Here is a 25,116-nt window from a genome sequence, read left to right on the forward strand (position 1 = left end):
CAAGGCACACACATGCGGTCAGCCACTTCAGGTAAGCCAGATTCAACCATATCCCCAATGTCCCTGGCCAGAAAGGAACTGGAATATTTCTTGAAATATTCCTCCAATTTTTGAACATTAACAGCCCTTGACCAAAACAAAGCCAAACAAAACACCTCAATAAATAACTCACTCTATCTAGCCTTTGAGAATAGGAAAAAAAAAAATGGAAAACAGAGGAGAAATCTATGCTCACACTCAAACCTACTACTGTCTAGCCTCAGGACTCACTAGTGTTAAGCTAAGTTCTAGCACCCTCAGAATGATTATATCAGAAGTGCTCTAGATAGTCAGCCAGCTAAGGGACAAGCCACATTGATACTTAAGAATCCAGATGTTTAAAAGAAGAGAAAAAAAATCTCAGCAACCACTAGGGTGACCAGACTGGTACAAACAGCTAGAGGGAGTGGCTCAGATGGAAGATGGAATCAGTGCAGGGAAGCATACTCTGTTATTATTTCCCTTGGTCAAGCAAACCAGAATGGTACCCTTCTTGTTTTTTCCCAGATGAACCCACCCACATTCACCTTCAGTCCCTGGCATAAAGTCTGTATTTGAAACTTTTTTGGTTGACCCATAAAATACTTAGAACTAAAATTGTTAGCCTTGAATTTACTTTGCCTGATTACTAACTCTGGCTTCCAGAGTTAGTAATTCCAGCTGGAATAACACATGATATCACTGCTTCTAGGGCAAGCCCAGTTTAAAAGCAATAGTTCACAGAGCCTACGCATTTGACTCTCATTTCTAATCAGGTGCTTGGCACAAATTCACCTAACTCCAAATCTGGCAATGTGTCCATCCTGGGTAAAGGAATAAGAAGTTCATGGATATTAGCTTCTCTATTTTTCCATTTGTCTCTCTCCTTTATTATTCAAAAATACAATATTTTAATGCATTAGAGAACAATAATAAAATATTTTGCATAAAACAGTAAAATTGAATGATAAATATTTTTAAAAATGTGTAAGCCTCTTAAAGTTGAAATAAAGGCTTGGTAAGGAGTGAAACTCAAGATGAAAATCTAACTTGAATGCAAAACATTTTTAATAAACATTTTATTTATTTTTTAATTGGTGCATTTAGTTATACATAAAAGTAGAATTTATTGTGACATGTTCATACATGCACATGACAATAGTTTGGTTACTTTTATTCTGCTGTTCCTTCCCTTCCCCTTCCCTCCTCCTTCCCCCTCATTCACTTTCCTCTACTTCACTGGTTTCTCTTCTATTTTCATGAGATCCCTCCCTTTTAAAAAAATTCCTTATTTTCCTCTAACTTCTGCAGGTAGGAGAAAACATTCAACCCATGACTTTCTGCATCTGGTTTATTTCACTCAGCATGATATTCTCCAGTTCTATCGATTTATCAGCAAATGACATTTCATTCTTCTTTATGACTGAGTAAAACTCCATTGTGTATATTTACCACATTGTCTTATCCAATCATCTACAGAGGGACACCTAGACTGGTTCCATAGTTTGGCCATTGTGAACTGTGCTGCTATAAACACTGGTATGCATGTATCACTACAGTATACTGATTTTAGTTCTTTTGTATAAATACCAAGGAGTGGGATAGCTGGGTCATCAGGTGAGTCCATTCCAGATGTACTAATTTACAGTTCCACCAACAATGTTCCCCACATCCTCACCAGCAGTTATTATTATTTGTATTTTTGATGATTGCCATTGAATGCCAAACTTATAGATAGATTAAGGATCAAGGAAAAGCAAGTTAGTAGGAAACTTTGCATTTTAGTGATTCTGGAACTCATAATATCATCAATTTAAACACATAAAAATTTGAGCTTTTATTAATGAGTTATATAGACCTTTCATGTATTAAGAACTTTTTTTTCCCTCATACCTGAGAATAAGTATGAAAGTGGCCAACAGCCATTCTGATGCCTTACCCCAGGACAAATATTCCAGTAGTGCATAGTAGTGAAGAGCCTGGCTTGAGAATCAGACAGACTTGGCTTTTAACCTGACTCTGATACTAGCAAATGGAATCAAATTCATGACATGTCCAACCTCTGCTATGCAGTTCACAAGTTCAAATCAGCAATTTAAGAAATGTATTTAAGAAAATTGGTTGATCAGAATCTAGGACTTTCTTATAGAGGCAATACTATTGATACAAAACTTAGGTACTCAGACCAACCTACAATATTCTATTTGGGCCTGTATCCCTGGTGATGGCACAAATAGTGCTAAGGTGCCTATTTCTAATCCACATTACAAAATAAGTTGCAGCATAAGCAAGAGACATTATATGTTTCGGTTTTATAATTTCACTGTTTGGAAGACATAACACGCTCAAAAGATGGCTATTTCATGGAATACAACAGAATAATTTCTTTTGGAAAAGGTTTTTCAGCATTTTCTTTACTCATTTGGGGATGACACCTCTAGCAATGAATTAGAGGGCAGAGGCTTCCCTGGAGAGAAAAAAAAGTAATTAGAAGATTTATGTTTCTGAAAAATAGTAATATGTATGTATTAACATATATTGTTATTATTGTTATATATGTTATATATATGTTATATATATTATGTTATATGTTATATATGTTACATATTTTTATTTATTATATGTTATAATGTTATTATTAACATACGTTATTATCATATAATATAATAATATGTATATTACTAGTTATACATATATATGTTGTAGGAGAACACAATACCTTTATTTTATTTTTTTAAAACTAAATTTTTTTTGACACAATATCTTTATTTATTTTTATGTGGTGCTGAGGATCAAATCCAGTGCCTCAAGTGTGCGAGGTAAGTGCTCTAACACTGATCCCCAGACCTAGTAATGTTTATTAATTATCCTACCTATATGAGAGTGCCCCCCAGGTGTTCTGAATTGCAAAAAGGAGCAGAGGAGTAAAATCCTATCACTTAATAAGAGTCTAATCATGTGAACACTTGAGGAATAAATATGTTAGGCTACTCAGATCTCAGATTAAATTCCTGCCATTAATCTGGGAACTTTTCTCAATTTGTCTGGAAAATTTTAAAACTCCAATAATTTAGTACTGTGCTAAGATAAATAAATCTTCATAAAGTATGAAGATGAACATATTTGCATATGAAAATACAGATAAGCAAGACTAAATAATGGAATGTCTGTAAGCCAATATGTTACTCAAAATCAGACAACCTCCTCCTCCCAGTTACAGGCAAGCCTTGGCCAGAGCAGACCTCCACTGAAGGCACAGGACAGACTGACCACCCCCTGTTCCCAGCTCACTCTAAAGAAAGAGTAGAGAAAGAATCAGCAGCTGCTACCCAGTGAGAGCAGATCCTAACCCTGAAGAGTGGCTCAAGGACCCTCCAAGAACAATAAAAGCAGAGTTGAGCCTAGCCAACCATCCCAAAATTACCAGCCAGACAAAACACCTCTGTTGCTAGGAGAGGAAGGAGTAGAATGTCAGAAAGAGGCGAGAGTGTGCCTAGGAAAACCCTTCGTCATGGAAATCAGGAGAGGGAGAAGATGGTTTTGCTCCAATACTTGCCCCTGCAGTTATTCTGAAGCAGTTTTGTGAAAAGCAAATTTCACAATTTGCCTTCTCAGCAAAAATCCTATCAAAATCTTTCCCTCATCTATAAACAGTGCCCAGGTCTGGTTTAGGAAATCAACTTTCTCTGTTCTTTCCTCACCTTTTTTTTGTTTTTAAATGATATAACAGATGTGTTTGCAAGTGACAACATACCATGGTGCTGAATGACTCTGGATATTAAGGTCCTTGCCCACCGAAAACTAACTGGTAAAAACTTCCCAGAAAAATTCAATCCCAACTATAATCAATAAAAAATAAATAAATATTTAAAAACAGGACCACCTAAGGGGACAGTGAAGTCAGGAACAGCACAAAAATGAGCTATTCTATTTTCAAGCCAAGCCATATGGCTTCAGAGCTAATAAAAGCATTAGAGAACTCAAAAGGCAAAACCCACCAAATTGTTACAGAACAAGCAAATACAGTATTATTTAGTTTGTATGAATTTAGTTTGTTTTAGAAAAAGGTAATCTAAAATTTAATATATTTTAAAAATGAATCCTACCTATGAAAAACTACTTTGGCAACTAATGATATAGTATGGTCTATGTTTCATTGCAAAGAGAGATAAAACTTAAAACTAAAGCAATATTATACCTGTATTATCTTGAGTGGCTTTATAATTCACTTGTATTTTAAAGTCATTTTCCAAGTTGTATTTCTTGATGTAAAATATAAATTGTGCCTAAAGAAATAACTAGAAATGTATAATACATATATTTAGAAAGCATGTGCTTTAGGAAACATAAACACAGCTGCTTCCTCTACTCCATATAGTCTGCTAGTATTTTATAACCACAGTAAATAATCCTACACCCAATAAAAGTTTTTCCTGTTACAATTAGCATAAAAACATCAGCTATACATTGCAGGTTTAAAAAACAACATTGCTAAACATTATCAAACATATATCAAAATATAAGAAGACATTAACATTTTTCAAAGTGACAGACTCATTCTTCCTCAATAAATTTTAATTTAGGAAAACAATATTAAGGTAAGAATATTATTAAGGGATTACTCACATAAAATAAGTTGGCATTTTTAAATATTTTGGCTCAGCTAAAAGAATAAATAATAATTACCATTTATTGAGCAATTGGTATTTGCCAGGCCCTGAAACTTAGTGATACAGACATATGATCTCACTCAATCCTGAAATAACACCGGAGAGTAAATGCTTTCTTCCTACTTAGATGAGGAAATAAATTCAAAGTCTTTGCTACACTGTAAAAAAGGTATTCTTCATGTCATTACCAACAAATTAAATAAATCTGTACTCTTAGAAAGCAAAGTTATGGGAGTAAGAAATTCTGATGTGTTCTTACACTGTAGGTAACTATAATTTACTGTTTCAAAAATGTTAGAAGAAAGGATTTTGAGTTTTCACCATAAGGAAATGATAAATGAAGAGATGTGTTTAACTTAATTTAAACATTATACAATTTATACATGTAGAAAACATCACATTATCCCATTAATATGCATGCAGTTGTATGTTTTTATGTATTCATTAAAAATAAATTGAATTTAAATATTTTTTTTAAAAAAAATCAGTGTGATGCCCTAATTATAAACTGATAAAATAAAAGTAATTTAAAAGAAAAAAAACAAAGAAAGCAAATCTACTTGGGGAACATTCATTAATACCATAAATGTTTCTGTGTTCAAGTTAAACTTGTTCCTTTTTAAAACAGAAACATAATGATTTGATAATTAGCATACATATATTCACTGCCTAAAATACTGTCTGTGATTTTGGACACTAAAGAGAAAAAAGAGTCACGAACATACTTTATTTCCTTTGGCTTTTTAAAATATATTCATATGCTAATAAATGAATATTTATATAGCATTTTATATGTTCAAAAGAGGAACTCTGAAAAAATGAATATTTTCAGAGTTCCTCCTTTGAACATATAAAATGCTATTTCTTAATAGAATTCCTAAATCACTTCTAAGAGCCTAAGTCAAATGAGAGTCTTGTGAACAGTCCTCAGCTCTGTTGCTGACTCTCATGAGATCACCAGAACCTGTGACCCATGAGCTAGCAGTGAGTTGAAGAAATTCTGCAAAACATTTTGAGTTGTAGATTTCCAAGACTGATTTCTTTTTCTTAACCAAGGTCGCCTATAAGGTTACTTAGGCCATAAAGTCAACACTGAGGTTTCAGTGATGGAGGCCTGGTAGAAAATAGTAGAAATAAGTCTTCCCAAAGAAATAAACAATTTTTAACATTAGCTGAGCTTTCTCAGTGGCTCTCAAGCCCTTGGGAAAAGCTAAACATTGCCCTTGTGCTCAAAATAAACTCAAATGCTCCATTTTCTAATCAAAGTCTGTAAAAGAGACAGCTGACCATACATTATAACCTGTTACACTAATGGATGAGTGTATACTGTATAAAATAAGCATGTTCATAGACAAAGAGCAATTATAATGGCCAGTTTATGAGTTTGCCTATGCTAAAACCCTAACTTTTAAGGATCCAGAAATGACTAACACAGTGCTAGCCAGGGTGATATGCAATTATGATGAAAGTAGAGTCTTAGTATTTTAAATGTTTACTTCTTTTCCCCAGTCCTTTTTTCTTTTTTCTATTTGCTGAAAGCAAAACACCAAATACCGTGTTCACATTTAGTAGTCTAACAGTCTAATAGGAAACAAAAGATTCTGAAAGTTAATTAGAAATAAATTAAAATATTAAGAGTTTGTCAAATTTCTTCAAAAACCTCTAATAAATTGACAGATTATCTTTCTTAGGAGAAAAGCTCTATCTACTCTTGTTTAGAAACACTTTTATTTGGTTTGGGGCTACCTACTCTCACTTTGGAGCTACATTCTCCAGAGTGAAGGGTTTGTGTCCACCTGGTAGGGCAAGGGTCAAGAGGGAGGTTGCAAAAGTAACTTAAAGCAGGTTATCAGAGCACAGAGGGAGTCTATAGGGAGAGGCAATCACATCCCAGTGCAAGAGACCAGGGCCAAAGCTAGTGAGGAGGTTTTCTATGCACAGGTATGCCAGGGTCTAGTGCAGGTTATTGAAGCCCAAGGGAATAGAGGGGGCATCCACATGAAGGATGAGGTAGGCAAGTCCCAGTGCAAAGTACAAGAACCTAAGCAAGTTGAGGAAGGTGTCCACATGACTATCAAGGACCAAAAGTGGTAAAGAAGACATCCTGGGGAGACGGACAGAGATGGGATTATGCAGCAGCAGCCCTGCTTGGCTTATCAGAATCAGAAGGTCTCCATGCAAAGGCTAGGGGACAGCAACTAAATCCAGCAATGTTTGTGTGTGTGGAAACATACCATTGTGTGTGTGTGTAGGACCAGAAATACAATAAAGACTATTTAACATTTAAAATTTTTGAAGTACAATTCATCATATTAACAGATTAAGGGAGAATAATGAAATAGTCACCTAAAATTTCCAAGTCTACATAACATAAAATTCAATACTAGTTGAATTAACAAACACAAAAACCTCATCAAGCTAGAATTAGGATAGAATTTCCTTAGCCTGAATAAAAATAAAATAAGGGGATGAGATTGTGGCTCAGTGGTAGAGCACTTGCCTAGCATGCATGAGGCACTAGGTTCAATCCCCGGTGCCACAATAAATAAATAAATAAATAAATGTAGTGTGTCCGTCTACAACAAAATATATAAATATATATTATATTATATATTTTAACATATATATGTTAAAAAATAAAATAAAACCTCAGAAAATATAATATCAAATCATAAAATTCTGGAACATTTCTTTAAAGTCAGAATTAAGATGAAGATGCCTAACATCATGACCTGTTTTTAACAGTGGCCTAGTATTCCTAGTCAATGTATTAAAGTAAGAAAGTGGTAGCAAAAGTGAAAAGGAAAAAATAAAACTGCCATTATTTGCATGTGATATTATTGCCTACATAAAAGATCTAAAAGAATAAATGAATAATAGCAAGAAGTAAGGAAACAAGTTTTTTTGGTACATAATCACTATCCAAAAGCTGAGCTATTCCTTAATGCCAGCAATCAACTACAGAAGAATTGAATTTTAAAAAACCAAATTCAAAATAGCATTAAAGTCTTTAGAATATCCATGCACAAATCTAATAAATCTCTTTTTCAGAGAAGAGCATAACACTGGACATACGGACTCAAAATCCCTGACCAATAAAATAGACTAGAAACTAAAAACTATAACCTACTTTACATGGCAGCTTAATACATTATGGATCAATGTGGAAAAGATAAATATATTTTATCTTTAAAACATCAACTAAAATGGCTTAAGTAATAGAATAATTATTGTTATAGTTTGGATAAAGGTGTCCCACAACAAACCCAGGTGCACTTCAACAGATGAATGGATAAAGAAAATGTGGCATGTATACACAATGGAATATTACTCAGCCTTAAAGAATGAAATTATGGCATTTGCTGGTAAATGGATGAAACTAGAGAATACCATGCTAAGTGAAATAAGCCAATCCCAGAGAACCAAAGGCTGAAATGTTTTCTCTGATATGCAGATACTAATTCACAATTGTAGGGGATGGAGAGGGAAGAACAGAGGTACTTTGGATTAGACATAGGGGAGTGAAGGAAGGGATGGGGATGTAGGGGTAGGAACAATAGTAGAATGAATCAGACAGTATTATCCTGAGTGCATATATGATTACACAACTGATGTAACTCTAAATCATGTACGACCAGAAGAATGAGAGTTATACTTCATTTATGAATGATGTGTCAAAATACATTCTTTTGACATGTATAACTAAGTAGAACAAATTTTAAAAAGACTGAAAAAAAAAAGAGTCAGTGGCCACTAAGTTACAGTTAGATCAAAGCTAGAAGTTCTGGGGCATATTGTATTGTAGGGTGACTGTAAATAACAGTAACATGCTATCACGTTTTGAAAAGCTATAAGAAAGGATTTTGAAAGTTTACACCATCATGGAATAACAAATGTTTGAAGAGATAGATTATGGTTAATCTGATATGAACATTACACATTTATACATGTATCAAAACAAAACATCACAAAATTTAATTTTTTAAAAACTTTACTCAAATGAGAAAAAAGTCAATTATATTTGTTGTCAAATATGTTTATATGAGTAAAACTTTCAAAATTTAAAAAAAAAAAAGCTTACCAAAAGCTCTGCTGGAAGCAAGAGGTGTAGTGATTAGATTATGAGAGCTGTAACCTATCAGTAGATTCATCCATTTGATGGGGATCATTTTAAAGAACTGGGTGGTAACTGTGGGCTGGTGGGGCGTGCCTAGAGGAAGTGATCACTGAGGTATTCTCTTGGAGGTTATGTCTTGATCCTGTCTCCTTCTCTGTTTCCTGGCTGCCAGGATTGGAGCAGCTTTCCTCCCCAACCCCTTCCACCATAATGTTCTGCCTCATCTCAGGTCCCAGGAGGTGGCCAACCATGGATTAAAACCTCTGGAACCATGAGCCCAAATTAAACTTTTCCTCTTCTACATTGTCCTTGTCAGATATTTTTGTCATAGCAACCAAACACAATTATCATGTCACAGAGCAAGATATTTTGAAGTATTCTCAAAGTCATCACTTAGGACCCAGACCATTCTGTCTTCCTCAGGATGCCAGTGAGCTTCCCTTCTTATCACAAAGTGTGTAGAGTGTCACAAACATACATTAGGAGGCAGAAAAAGTGACTTGCTTCTATACTGTATATCTTTTCTATCAAAACAAAAGAAAACCCTCCCTAGAAACACCTCCAGTAAACTTCACTTTGCCTCGTTGTGCCTAGAACTGCTATATCAATCACCAAGTATGGAAATAGGAAGAGCAAGGTAATCTGAGATCAAACAGGATTTGCCTGAACCATATGGAAAACAGAAATTGAAACAAAATTGGTATTCTGCCAACATGAGAAAGAGAAAAATGACTATTAGAGAAGTAATCTACAATATAATAGAATATTCCATAAATAGTATAGGGAGATTGGGCTATCTATGTGGAAGACAAAAAAATAGATACTAATTATATCATAAATGTAAATAAATTCCAGATGGATTAAAAATTTGAATGTCAAGAATAGAAGTTAATTTACAGTGGAAAATACCAAACAATATATTTAGAAATTAGGGGTAGAAAAGGATTAATAATATAAAACATAAACACAAACTATAAAGAGTAATATTTAACATATTACTTATATGTTAAAATTTAAACTTTTATATAACATATCAAAATTAAAGTTGAAAGACAATCTGAGAGAGTATTTACATGATATAACTTTAAAATGTCTAACATATAAAATGTCAGACCAGATTTTCGTGACACAACAGATAAAAAATAGGCAAAATACAAGAATGAATGATTCAGAGTAGAGAAAATTAAATAGCCAAAAATAAAAGATAAGATGATCAGCCTCATCGGTAGTCTAAGAATTGCAAATCTATACAAAGAAACAGTGATGAACAACTATAAAAATGGTTTAGTTTTATTCATATCATTTTTATTTATATACATGAATATGTGCAGGCATGCACACACACACGCACACATACACAAAAGCACCAGTTGAACAGCTTAACTAAACATCAATATGGATTAGATAAATAAATTGTATATTTGTGGTATAGATTAAATGAACAAACTAGAACCTTAAATAGAGCATATTGGGTTATCTTAAAAATAAAATATTCAGAGGAAAAAGCAAGTAGTTTAGGAATATTTATAGTATTATGTCACTTAGGTAAAAATTAAAACCTATAACACAATATTCTGTATTCTTTATGAAAAGTAAATACTTACAAAAATACCTCTGGAGAAAGTAAATGGAGAATCAAATCAGAGAAGGGTTCAGTAACAAGGATGCCTCAACTTTATCTCTAGTTGTATTTCTTTAGTGAAACAAAGTTAAAAGATAAATATTTTTAAATGGTAAATTACACTGAGACTATATAGAGAGTCCATAGACGTTTGTCCTTTCACCTAAGTTTATATTTTAAAGTACTTTATACTTTAACAATATTTTATAATTTAACAATATTTTATAATTTTTAAAGCACAGTATAATTTATACTTTATAACATAAAGAATGTCTTTTTAAAAAAGTTTCCCTCCATGTACAAATTTCTGCATAAACACTACAAATGGAGTTCATCTCTTTTCGTCTTTTGCTAAACATCATTAAGGCGCATGCTCTATGTTGTTTAAAGATTAGAGATTAAGTAGTATCAGAAAAAATGTAAATAGCAGTGCTATTTTAAAGGACAAATTGGAAGGATTGAATAAAGATGCCATGAAGATCAAGAAAGGTCCAAATGGCACAAAATTGAAAGGAGGTTTCCAAAAGTGAGTCAAACATTCAAAAAATATTCCCAGTATTGAGAAGCCAAAGATGTCACTGTCGAAAAAATTCTAGAAACAGGTCTGGCAAAAGTTTCTATCAAATTTTAATTTGGAGGTGCTTACTGAATGTGATGCAGCACACATGTCAACAATACATTACTGAAACTCTAGTAAACATCAAAGTTTTCCCTGTAAGTCAAAAGCTCCCATAGCAACATACCTGGAGAAGGAGCCTTTCAAAAGCTAGAAAGTTGTCCCACTTGGCTGTCTGTGGGTGTTTCAAAGTTTGAACTGTGGCCAGCCCAAGCTGCAGGAGTCCACAATGATTCCTTAGAGCTTTGAGATTGTTCTTGAAGAGCTGAATATAGGATGTAAGCTGTCCTGGCGAGACTCTCCCTGGAGAAACATAATAATTAATCAGCATACTCTCTTCTGGGAGTAGGAAAAATAATGATGCCATGAAAAACACCATTGTCTTATATTTGCACAGAACTTTAGAACTGACTGCACGCTTTCCTAAGCTGCTGTAATCTTCCCAACAGGAACAACAGCAAAGATGTTACCTGCATTTTTCAAGTAAGAAAACAGATGTTAAGGGACCAAACCAAGGTCACATGGCCAGTAGAATACATTTTAAAATCCTGTGATAAACTGTAAACAATTTTCAAATAAATATCAGTTTTATGTGACTATAGCTAGAACTTCAGATTACCACTCCATGATATATGATATAGGAATCCAAAAGGTCAGATTCCTAATTATAGGTATAACATAAAATAAGAGAAGAAATATGTTATGACTATAGCTTAAATTTTATCATTGATATCAGTGGGTTCATAAACACTTGTGAGGATAAAAACTGTTACATGGAACAAAAATGTATGGAGAAATTGGGTGGCAAAAACACTAGACAATGAAATATCAGAAGAAAGGGTTTGGTATGACATGTAGCACATTTGCTATACTGGTCACCCAGATATAGAAAAGGTTAGAGATTTTACAAGATACACATAGACACACATGCACACAACAATTTGTTAATTCATTCCCCCAGACCCCCTAAGTCCAATTTCTTCCCATAGCAGTCTTTGACTCACTCACTGCCACTCTCCAATCTTAAACTTCATCCCTGCCATTCACTGGTGCTTTGCATGAAGTCGCTGGACACCAGATTTCCATCATCAGGCATAAAGAAAGCAATGGGGTCAACATAGCTGGAACTCAAGTAAATCATTCCTATACATTTTACCCACCTCCTCCTTGTGGGCTGTTCTTTGATACTGAAATTCAAGTATGTTTAGTTGTTATTTCATACACATGCTAGGCAAGCTCCCTACCACCAGCCATAGCCCCAGCCCCACCATATGTACATTTTAAAGGTAAGAGTGTCATCAGTTAAAAAACATAGGCAAACTTTTTATTGTTAGCTTTTCCTGGCTAAGAGTCAGACTCAGTCACTCAGATTTATATAATGCTACCTTCCCATATAAGGCATGTGATCTAAAGAAACAAAGTGGGTTATTTCATAACAGGAAATGCCAACAGAGCACAACACTGTGAACTCTGCAATTATTCACCATTCCTGCTCTATTTTGTTCCCCTTTGCACAGTAAATCCTTTTCTCACAAACACGTCATTAGATATGTCCTAATAATTTATAACATGCTAACTGAAATTCAATAAAAAAGTATTTCACAAAAATGCCTTAAAATATAGGCTTGTGACATGACACTTTCAAAATTTTAATTTAATCACAAAAAATGTAATTCCAAAAAATGGAAATCAATGAATTGGCTACCAAAAATGTTGTAGTAAGATTAATGACTTGAATAAAGATTCTTAGTTCACATCAACTAAAACAATGAGCAACTAGAACCAGGTGTTGAAAAGTAAAGTGCAGAACATTTATCCATACCTTACTTTTAAAATAGGAAAAAAAATAACTTGTCAGGCAGATTTATATGGTGGTTTTAAAATGTCAACCCAGAAGGCTTTGCAACACATTTTTAAAAGCTATAAAACAAGGATTATTTTATATCAAAATTGCATAAAGTATAGTAACTCTTTGAAAAGTGACAATTTCACATTTGAAAAGTGGTTTTCAAGCAAGAAATGCTATTGGGGTTTATTGTTCTTCTTTTTTAATTTTAAGGAAAGAAATAAACTTCTGATTTCAATTTAGTTAAGAGAAAAATACAAAGCTTATCACCAATTCTATACATTTTTTAAAAACTCTTACTGAAATATAATTATCTTTTAGGGGAAAGGGTTCAGATCTGGAAAATAAAAGAATTTAGTATTGTATTTTAATATTCTCTAAAACCCTTTCAATATTGAATTCAGTTAAATTCAAATGAATTATGGAGATTATTCTTCCCATTACTGCATACACAATAAATTATAGTTTGTTCAACCTGTTTTGTAACTTAGTAAAATTAAGTAAATTACCTACATATATTTAATTCTCTATTGGAATTCTTAAAATAAAGAGTATTTTCTTAGTGCCATGTATGATTTAATCCCATAACTGTTGTGGTGGGAACAAATAATAACCAACAAAAATTTTGTCTAAAAATAGTACATTTAGCTATTTTTTAAAAATCTCTTGATATAACATATAACCATACTGTCATTGCACATTTTTCATTCATCATATTCCCACAAACATGAATGAAAAACCCAATGTGTACAGACTTTATATTTTTAAGACTCACATCCCCAGAAATCAAATATTGGCATTTCATTTTTCTCCTTTCTCAATCATTTTCTAATATGATAAAAACAAAGCATATGGGAATATTTAAATATAATATACTCTTCTAAGACCCTGTTCATTATTTCATACACAATTGGCAAAACAGAATAATATTAACATTTCACAAAAGTCACACCTGTTGATTTGTGATTTTTTTCCTCATTATTTTAATATTTGGTATCACCAAATAACAGCAACTGAACACAAAGTAAATGAGCACAGCTGGATTCTGCAAGCCACAGAAGGAACTAAGTATTGCATGAAGTGCCCATTCATTCCCAGCTCTTCCTCTTGGCTCTGCTGGCCACATGCCCTATCTTAAAATGTTTCCTGTTGGATTTGCCTGATCTTCAGTTCATTTTGCTTTTGCTTCCATAACTAAACAACTTCAACTCCTCTCATACTACCTTGCAATGAGCTATCTTCAACTCTTTCATCCACATCAAGTCCTACATTTGCTCTAACATTTACATATATAAATTGGCCATGTCTTTCTAAATGTACTAGTATTTTTATCAAGATTTTTGTTGTTTGGTTTGTGCTCTGATTACAAGGTTGAACAGATTTTTTAACAGGCTACTGCCAATTTATATATATATATATATATATATATATACACACATACATACACACACACATACACACATCTCAATCATGAGCCTTGACACCTAGCACATGATTTTGCAAAACAAAAATTTTCCCTTCCAAAGCAGGCAATTCTGCTAAAATTATTCACTACACCATTCAATAAATTTTGAGTGTTAATTCAACAGTTAACCGAAAACAGCCTGAATTCCGTATATGGTTTAGGAGTTTTGTTAATAATGTACAAAAGGCTCAAATGGCTACCCTGAGAACATGTGTTTACATCTATTTCTCAGGAGATCTCACCAGAATTACCCACCAGAATGATAGAAAGCTGTAAAAAGGGGTAGGAAGATACCAACAAAAAGATCATCACACAGCCCGAAAGCAGACAAGAGTTCAACACCTTCTTCCCCCACTTATTGGTTATCTTTAAAACTTACATTACATGCCAAAGCTTTCTTTTTTGCTGTCAACCACTGAAGGTATCATATGGCTGTTCAAGTTCTAAGAAGAGGATATTAAGTCCCTGATCCTTCCCTTTATTTCTTTTTCCCCCTTTCATCTTTTAAATCATCTTTCATGTTTTTTATGTTTATCTGCCCAAAATTGGTAGCACTACTTTTATTCCATAACCATGATTCAGTATTATCTGTTTTTGCTATATTTGATTCTAAAAGTTCAAACTCAATCTATACTATTTACATCATTGTTAAGTATGTAACTATTCACAATTTACTTATTCACAAAGAATATTTTATTTCTTTTTAGAATGCTCAATCATGTTTTTTGTTCTTTAGTATTTTTATTATCTTCTTGAACAAGCTCTAAACTATTCTAACCTTGAATACACTGTCCTATCTTTGTAGTTGATGCTTTTCCCCATTCCCAGAATACTCCACTGTGGCAGTTTGTTCTCTAGGCCTATCTACACAGCCATCAGCCAGAATTCCTTCCATTGCTCGCTTCAGTTGGATCTATATTTTCTTTAAGTCCCCAATTTTTCTTTCTTAATGAACCATACTGTTTTGGTGAATGTCCTTAAGCTGAATGGAAAGCAAAGTATTTTTATGTCAGAAAATTATTTTTTCCTGCCTTCACAGTTAATGACAATGTATCTGAATCTAGGATTCTTGGATTGAAAATAATTCATTGTTTCATTGTCTTCTGATATTGAAGGTTGCCAAAGAGAAATGTGTGCTTGTCTCAGTCTTGTTCATCTGCATATGAGCTTCTCTTGGGGTCCTTAAGATTTTCTTACTCTTTGGTATCTGGGGAATCACAGAATCACAGTGTTTAATTTAGAGGGTTTTAAAAAAAATCTTCTCTACTTGCTTGGATAAGACTATTTAATTTGAAATTTTTTAACACTAGGAAAGATCACATTTTTTCTTTGCTAATTTCCTGTCCTCTACTTCCTCTCTCTGAAACTTTTAATAGTTTGGGGACCCCTGAATTCATTCTGTGTATCTTTAATCTTCTTTATTTTCCCTCATCTTTTCAAAGTCATCTTCTTTTTTTCTTACATTTTAGATTTTTCAGAACTTATCTTCAAACTTTTGTTGAATATTTTATTTCCACAATGATTTAATTTCTAAAAGCTCTTTTTAAAAATAGCTTTGCAGAGATATAACTCATATATCATCAAATTCACCCTAAAAACGCACAATTAAGTGGGTTTTGGTATATTCACTGAATTATACAAATGCTATGTAATTTCAGAAAAATTTTATTACTTCAAAATAATTCCCCATGCCCAAATGAAAAAGTACCATTCATATTAGAATATAACTGGAACAGGACATCCATCTGGGAGATATACTGTATTTAGTTATACCAAGAAACAGAGAAGCAATAGAAATGAGAAAAAATCAAGTAGTAATAATTGAACTCTTTTTTATATATAGTGAAACAATTATTATGCATTTTAATCTAATGAAATATAATTTCCTGAAAGGCAAAAGAGGAATGTAAGAGTACTAATTGATAAAGCAAAAATCATCATTATCATCATCATCATCATCTGCTGCTGCTGCCATCTCCATAAAAGACTTTACCTGGAATATGTGAAAAGACCCTGCATCAAAGAGGAAGCCACCTTTCCAGAACATTAACTCCAAGATCAGAAGCCTCTGGTATAAAGGAGTTGGTAAGTGAGGAGCACAACATGCATATAGTAAAGCACACAAATCTTAAGTACATAGTTCAAATCAGTTTCACATATGTCTGTCCATATAATCACCTCCTGAATCAAGGTCTAGCATGTATTCTGTATCCTAGGAGATTCCCTGGAATGCTTATCCAGTCAACAATTCCCAAAAGGTACACCAGTACTTTGCTCTCTATTACAACAAATCACATTTTGTCTGCTTTTGAACTTCATTTAAATGAAATTCTACGTATGTACTCGCTTTCACCTGGCTTCATTTGCTCCATACTATCCAAAAATCCATTTTGTTACTGTGTTTTATTGTTCTGTATGACTACACTAGTTTCTTTATACATTTTGCTATTAAAGCTCATTTATGTTTTATAGTTTGGGGCCATTATAAAACATTATATGTTCATTATTATGAACATTCTAATATATGTCTTTTGGTGGACATAAGCACTCATTTCTACTGGATACACACCCAGTTGTAAAACTGCTAGATTTTACTTAATATGGTATAGTAGTTTCCCATGGCTGTATCAATATCCTCATACTTAAAATATTATTTGATGTAACAATTTAACATGATTTTTAAAATAGATATAAGGTTTAAAATGAAGCGCAACTATATAATTAAGTTTCCTCATGGTTTTTATGCTGGGTAGCCAAAACTCTAATAAGAGGGAGAGAGAAAAATCAGAATGGAAACCACATTACTATACTATTAGCAAGCACCTTGATTTTGTTTTCTCATTTTTGTTTGTTTTTTTAAATTTACTTTCCTAACAATTTACATAGACAGAAGCTTGGAAGGCAAATATTAATTTGATTAAAAAGTTACTTCAAAAAGCAGGGTAGTGGGAGTAGTGGAATGAAAGAATTATATGTTCACTTTTTATTTTACGTGTATTGTCATATGAATTTTTTATAAGCTTGAGCTAGTGTAACTTTTAAAATAATCTCTTGGCTCTAAAACAAAGTAATGTCTGTTTCTTGTAGAGTGGACAGATATTTGTTTTTCTCTGAGAAATTTGACTTTATTACTATCACTGATTTGTGCAATGGATAAAGCATGGTCTTTCAACAAATAAAGAAATAGAAGAGTAATAATAACTGCCTGCTTCTCACCTCAATTGAGGTCAAAGGGTAAAGAAATATGGTTAACATACAGGTGGAGAGATTTAAATCAGACCTGGGGTAAAAATCTTGATCATGATGACTATGAGACATTGAAATAAGTTATTAAAGGGGAAAGAGGGAAGAAATTACAAACCTTCTCCCACAGGGATTTGAAGGGCAGTATACACAGCCATCTGTATAGTGAAACTTGGATAAAGCCCAGCTGTGAATTAATGTTCATTTTTATAACACCATAAATATTGAGAAAAGTGTTCTGGTATATCCTTTAAATAGTATGTGTTTCTTGTTACACAAAATTTTTTTTTAGCTCTACAACCATTATAATAATAGTAGAAGAAGAAACTAATGTGAAAAGAGTATTTTAATTACATAAATCAACTCAATTCCATGGGTCCAAAATTGAGAAATGTGCTATATGCTCTATTTCCAGGTTATTATGGAATAAAGTAACTGTTGCAGGATCAGGGGTTACATACAGAAAATAAATAGTTCTCCCTGAAGTTATGCAGAACAGCGAAATATAAAATCACCAGAAACATTTATGATTTGGCTTTCTGTGGAAATGTAGCCTTCCTAAAGCTAACTTAAACACTGGTTCAACATTTATAAACGATGTATAGAGCAAAGAAGAAAAGAGATTCTCCCCCAGCCCCACACCCTGCCCCCAGTTATCCAGGGCAGAACTCTAGCTTGCCAGAGAAGAAGCATCTCCTTGATGGTCCACTATGACTTGGAAAGGAATTTCTTCTCCTAAAGGAGAACCTCCCACCCTACAGCCATGGGCCTTCTCACCACCTCATGCTCTCAGGGATTTTCAACTCCTGCCTAACTCATAGCATAACCTTCAGGATTCCTTATGTTGAGAAAGCCTAAGAGGAGTAATAAGCAAGATGGCCGACTAGAGGTGCTCAATGCTCGCCCCCTCCTCCTCCACCCAGGGGAAGGATCAATAGAATGAATAAACAACTGCTCTTTGTAGAGAGTGACTAAGAGGAGACTACTGGAGTCTACAGTACAGGAAAGAAGCAGCAAAAATCCTGTGAAGCACAAAACTTAGGATGGCCACATAGAGAAGGAAAGGAAACATTTTGTCTGTGTTGCCCTATGCCCCAGTCTGAAACAGAAGGGTGGGTCTTCTCCCTACAGGAAAAAGGTATGCAGGAGGTTTCCAGCTGCTCCTGTTCTCCCAGACACTTGCTGCCTCAACTACTGGAGAATCCTACAGGCCTCACAGGTCCTGAGCTCAGCTTAGGAGCTACCTGGAACTGCCTACAGTGGAATGCAGATCACACTACTCCAGAAAAGTTCATATTGTGTCCTGCCCACCATGGCTCAAGCCGCTAGTATTTTGTGCATCTTCAAGCCAGAGCTCCTTCTAGAGTTCATCCTGCTCCAAAGGCCAGTAGCCACTGCATCCCTTCATCCCTAAGGCTCTGCCATCATAGCACCATGTATGTACATATGACAGAGCACCATTTCATGGCCAAGCTATCACAGTTTCAACTGCAGACAGTTTCAACCGAAGTACAGCACTGTTCCCTGCAAGACCAGCCTCTCAGAGACCTGCAGCCCTGGTCCAGCACAGCATTTGTACCTCCAGGAACCTGAAATGATGTGGTGTCCTTCTCTTCATGGAAACATTGCCTTATCCGAGCTGTGCCACCCACCCTCTGGTCCAGAGAGCTACAGAGCTACAGAGCTCTTGGATCTGAACTAGTCACCAGAGTCTGAACTGATGAGGAGTCTCAGCTCTCTGGGCAGTACACCTATCATTTCACTTCCATGCCCCTTCCCTTTTGCCATTCTGAGTTTTTCATGCTGTTTTACCCAGTCTCACAGAGCCAGACTCACTTCTGGGTCTCATCACCCTGGGGTCTATAAACACCTCAATGCAGTACTCCTCTCCTAGTGCTCCAGTTACCACTGTACCCTGTTGACTCCAGAGCCCAAATTGCAGCTGTGCTCTGCTACCCAAGATTTAAGTCTCTGGAACATTCCTTCTTCCCCAGGGCCATTCCAGGGTTGTTCTCCAACCTCCAGGATCAGAGTCACAACTATACCCCTCCCTCCTAAGCCCAAGCTACAAGGGAATTCTTCAAAGCCACAGTCCCCAGTTTTTTGGAAAAGTTGCATCTACCCATGTATCAGGGATTGAAACTGTGCCCACATTGCAGGTATCCCAATAGTTCAGCAAGACACTAATCCCCTGACCCCAGTATCTACAGCAACTTTAACCATCTATTGTGGGAAGCCATTCTCACACGTGATTGGGCACCTCCCTGACTGGTTGTGAGGCGTTCTGGCCAAGCTGTGTCAGAACTTATCCCCACCCTTTTTAGGTGCGAGAGCCCATCCGTGTGGGGGTGTGACTGACCATTGACCCTGAGACCAATCACTGACCCTGACCTTGGAATGCTGTCCCCCTCGACCTTCATTGGATGGAATTTTCCCCTGAATTTCTTGTTCCCCAATAAAAGGCCACTCTCTGGCGTGCTCCTTCCTCTCTCCTGCTAGTCTCTTGTGTAAACCTTGCTACCCCACCAGGTAGCTCGAGGTAGGAGCCAGGAAGGGCCATCTCTGAACTGGTCAAGAAAAAGGTAAATTGAGTTTATGTGTGTTTATTTTGATCTCACTAGTTAACTTCTATGCTTAGGACCTCTAGCATGAAGCTAGTCACACGTGCTGGTCACACGGCAGAATCTATGCCCTGGAACATAGCACTGCTGTGGTTGTGTATAGGTCACATCAGACCTGATACCAAGAAAGATGCCCTCAGCTAAGTCACCCCTCAATAAGAAAAAGAGAATTGGAATACCCCTAAAATTCTTGCTGCTGAGAAGCCTAACAATCTACCCTGCCACCACTTCTGCCAAATATTCCCACAGCCTGGGCCACTAAGGTACCTGTAGCCATTGCTGACATTGAACCCAGCTGAAGAAGCTGCACGAAGATAATTCTACTGGGTTCACCTGGAATCAGAGTCAACACACCCGACCAAAAGATATCCAAGGGCCTATCTACAGGGGAAAGTCTCTATGAAATCCATTCTAACTTTGAAAGAGGATTAGATGCACAAGTATCAACACAGAGGCAAAAGAAACATGTAAAAGTGAGGATAGCACCAAAAGAACATAATACTTTTCCAGTAATTGTTGCAAAGAAAAGGAAATTTCCAAATCGCCTAAAAAGGAATTCAAAATAACGATCTCTATGGAAACTAAGAAACTCAGTGAATTACAAGAGAATGCAGACAGGTAATTTATTCAAATCAGATAAATAATTCATAATATGAATAAGAAATCCAACACAGATAAATATCATCAAAAAAGAACCAAACTGAGGGCTGGAGTTGTGGCTCAGTGGTAAAGCGCTTGCCTAGTATGTGTGAAGCACTGGGTTTGATTCTCAGCACCGCATATAAACAAATAAAATAAAGATCCATCAATGACTAAAAAAAAAAAAAAAAAGAACCAAACTGACATCTTGGAGCTGAAGAATTTGATGAATGAGATAAAAAGTAGAGAGCTTCAACAGCAGACTAAATCAAGCAGAAGTAGATCTGTAAACTTAAAATTCACCTTTTAAAATAATCCAGTCACAGGAAACAAAAGAAAATGCAATGAAAGAGTAAAAAAAGTCTACAGGACTTACTAGACACTACTAAGTAAACAAATGCAAGTAATAACAAAAAGAGAGCAAGAGTTACTATATTTAGATAAAATAGTCTTCAAGTCAAAACTGTTGTCAAAGACAAAGAAGGACATTATTTAATGACATCAGGGTCAGGTAATCAAAAGGATTTAACAGTTGTAAATATATATGTGCCTAATATCAAAGAATCTACTAAATATATAAAGCAAATATTAATAAATCTGAAGAGAGAAATAGGTTCTAATACAATAGGTTCCAATACAGGAGACTTCAATACCCCTTTTTCATCAATGAACAGGTCAGCCAGACAGAGAATCAATGAGAAAATACTGGAATTGAACTAAATTTTAGACCAAATGGAGCTAACAGATATATGTAGAGCATTACATCCAATAGCACGAAACATGCATTCTTCTCTAGCACACATGGAGCATTCTCCAGGATATGTTACATTACAAAATGTCTTAACAAATTTAAGGGATGAATCTTTGAAAATTCACAAATATGCATAAATTCCATGTTCCTGAGCAACTTAGAGATCAAGTAAGAAAAAAAATAGGAAATTTTAAAATATCTTATTGAGACATAAAACAATAGAAACATAACCTATGGGATGCAACAAAAATAGTTCTAAGAGGAAGGTTTATGCCAATAAATAATTACATTAAAAAAGAATAAAGATACCAAATAATAGCCTAACATTATACCTCAAGGAACTAGGGGAAAAAAATTAAAAACAAAGTAAACCTTAAGTTAGCAGAAAGAGGAAAATAATAAAGATGAGAACAGAGCTCAATTCAACAGAGTACAGAAAAACCATAGGGGGGAAAATTGATAAAATCAAGAGTTGTTCTTTTTTCAAAATATATAAACAATATTTACCAATTCCTAACCAAAAAAAGAGAAAAGACTCAAAGAAATAAATAAAATCAGAAACAAAAGTTGAGACATTACAACAGACCCCTCAGAAATAAATAAGGGACTATTAAGACCAATGATATAATAAGAACTGGATAACCTAGAGGAAATAAATGTTTCTAGAAAAATATAGACTTCATTGAATTAAGAAAAAATGGAAGGCTTTAATAGCATTCTCCACCCCTACCCCGACCAAAGAAGCATAGATTTAAGTAGTAATGTTCAAATTTCTAACAAAGAAAAAGCCCTGGACTAGAAAGATGGCTTCACAACTGAATCCTACCAAATATTCAAAAGAAAAATTATTACCAATAAACTCTTCCAAATATAGCACTTGAGGGTTATGTTTACATATATTTTATGATATCAGCAATACCTAAGCTAGACAAAGACATTATTAAAAAGGAAAACTATAACTTAGTATCTCTAATGAATACTGATGTGGTAATCCTCAATAAAATATTAGCAAACCAAATTCAACTACATCAAAAAGATTAAATATAATATCTAAGATTTATCCCTGTCATGAAGGCTGATTTAAGTGTGCAAATAATCAATGTAATACAAATCATCAATAGAATGAAAAATACAAACCACAAAATTATTCTCAATTGATGCAAAAAAAGTACCTGACAAAGCTCAACAGGCTTTCTTAATAAAAAAAACTGTTAATTGTTTAGGAATATAAAAAAATTCCACAATGTAATAAAGGCCACTCATGAAAAACCCAAAACTAACACCGTAATCAGGAGAAAAACTGAGAGCTTTTCTAATAAGATCAAGTACAAGGCAGGGATGCCCACTGTTGCCACAACATAGTACTGTAAGTACTAGCAAGAGCAGTCAGACAAAAAAAAAAATGAATAAAAGGTATCTAAATCAGAAATTAAAAACTTACCTATTTGTAGATAACACAATCCTTTATGTTAAGTATCACAAAGATTCTACCCAAAACACTGTCAAAACAGGAGCTGAAGCTGGAGCTCAGTAACAGAGTGTGTGCCTAGCACGTGCGGGGCACTGGATTCAATTCTCAGCACTACATATAAATAAATAAAATAAAGGGTCCATTGACAACCAAAAATAATATTTTTTAAAAAACTGTCAAAACAAATAAATGCATTAGTTAAGTTGCAATATACAAAATCAATATATGAAAATGAGATTCTTTTCTATATACAAACAATAATGTAAATGGAAAAGAAATCAAGAAAACAATCCCATTTATGATTGCATCAAAAAATTACTTAGGAATAAATTTAAGAAAGGAGGTGAAATATTTGTACATTGAAAACTATAAAAATCAATGAAATAAATTTTTAAAAAACAAATAAATGGAAAGATATTCTGTGTTCATGGGTTGGAAGAATTATATTGTTAAAATGTTCATGCTGCCCAAAGCAATACACAGATTCAATGCAATCCTTATCAAAATTCTAACGGCATTCTTCACAGAAAGTGAAAACACAACCTAAAATTCATGTGGAACTACAAAACAAATAAGCAAGCAAACAAACAAAACAAAACAAAAAACCCTGAATATACAAATCAATACTGAGAAAAACAAAATTGGGGGGCATCACACCTCCTAATTTAAAATTAGATTACAATGCATAGCAATCCAAACAGAATAGTACTGGTACAAAAGCAGTAGGATCAGTGAACCAAATAGAAAGTCTAGAAATGAATCCAAACACAAGTCAACTAATTTTCAGCAAAACCTCAAGAGAACATAATGAGAAAACAGTGCTGGGAAAACTGGGTCTCCTCATGCAAATACACGAAATTGGACCCTTTTCTTACACCATGTTAAAAAATCAATTCAGAATGGATCAAGACCTCAACGTAAGACTGAAAACAATAAAATTCCTAGAACACAAGACACTGACTTTAGCAATGATTCTTTGATATAACACCAAAAGTAGATTTTGGTTGTTTTTATCACAAAAAGTAACTATATGAGAAATATTTTCATTTGATTCATTGCACTAATGACTTTACTATCAAGATATTTTTATAAAATCATATTGTAAACCTCAAACATACATATAAAATTCATTATTTTTAGGAAGCAGATAATAAGACATAAAAAGAGGAAACATCTATTTAAATTAAAAGTACAGAGCAAGAGAGTAGATGTTTAAAGGACATTAGAAATTCAGATTCCCATCTACTGATGAAGAAATAAAGAAACAGAAGCAATAAGTGCTGCTATAGGTGATGGAGTATAAGCTGAAGCATTATTTAACAATCTTAAGACTCTGTCTCTTTCTCTAGATTCTCTTCTTCTCCACACCTCCTAAATGGATGTATTCCTTAGGGCCCTGATTCAACCTCTTATTAGGTCTACCATTTCTCTTAAATCAACCTTATATGATACGTATTTCCTTCAGAAATTCATCACTCAGGTTTCAATATAATCATTAGGCAACTAATCCAAATCTTACTCCAGTCACACTTGCCAACTAAAGGAACAATTTCTACAGATGGAGTGATCCCACCCATAGATTTGATCTGGTAGAGTATTCTTCATATTCAGTTGCAGGACTCTTGGTCATTATTTTTATATCCACCCAGAGATAATAATTTCATCACGCTATATCCTCACTTTACTCATATCTTGAATTCTTTACAAATGCTATGTTCCATGTAAGTCATTTCATCTAATTATCAGATTAACAAGTACTAGAATCCTTCCTTTATAGATAAACAAACTCAGCAAAGTTAAAAATTTGCACATTCAAAAACAAGATATTTTACATGTTTTCTATCTACTACAAAGACTTACTATATAGTAGGCACACATAATATTTTTTGAACAAAGGAAAATAGCCTGTTATCTCAAACTCGGAATAGCATCTAGAGAAGAGTTCGATGAGCTTTCTCATCCTTTCTGATATTCAACTGATTCCACTGATCTCTAGGAAATTGTGCCAATAGAAACCCCAGAGAATATGACCTTCTTT

General features: G+C 34.2%; 1 protein-coding gene across 1 annotated transcript in view; it reads right to left on the reverse strand.

Moving 5' to 3' along the window:
- Positions 1-25,116, reverse strand: part of Scfd2 (sec1 family domain containing 2) — a 405,136-nt gene that overhangs the window by 321,050 nt on the left and 58,970 nt on the right. The window contains exon 4 of the mRNA XM_027938291.3: positions 11,170-11,345. Within this exon, the coding sequence (XP_027794092.2) occupies positions 11,170-11,345 (176 nt within the window). The remainder of the gene's footprint in view (positions 1-11,169; positions 11,346-25,116) is intronic.

This window comes from Marmota flaviventris, chromosome 7 (genome assembly GCF_047511675.1).
Source record: "Marmota flaviventris isolate mMarFla1 chromosome 7, mMarFla1.hap1, whole genome shotgun sequence".
Taxonomy (NCBI): domain Eukaryota; kingdom Metazoa; phylum Chordata; class Mammalia; order Rodentia; family Sciuridae; genus Marmota; species Marmota flaviventris.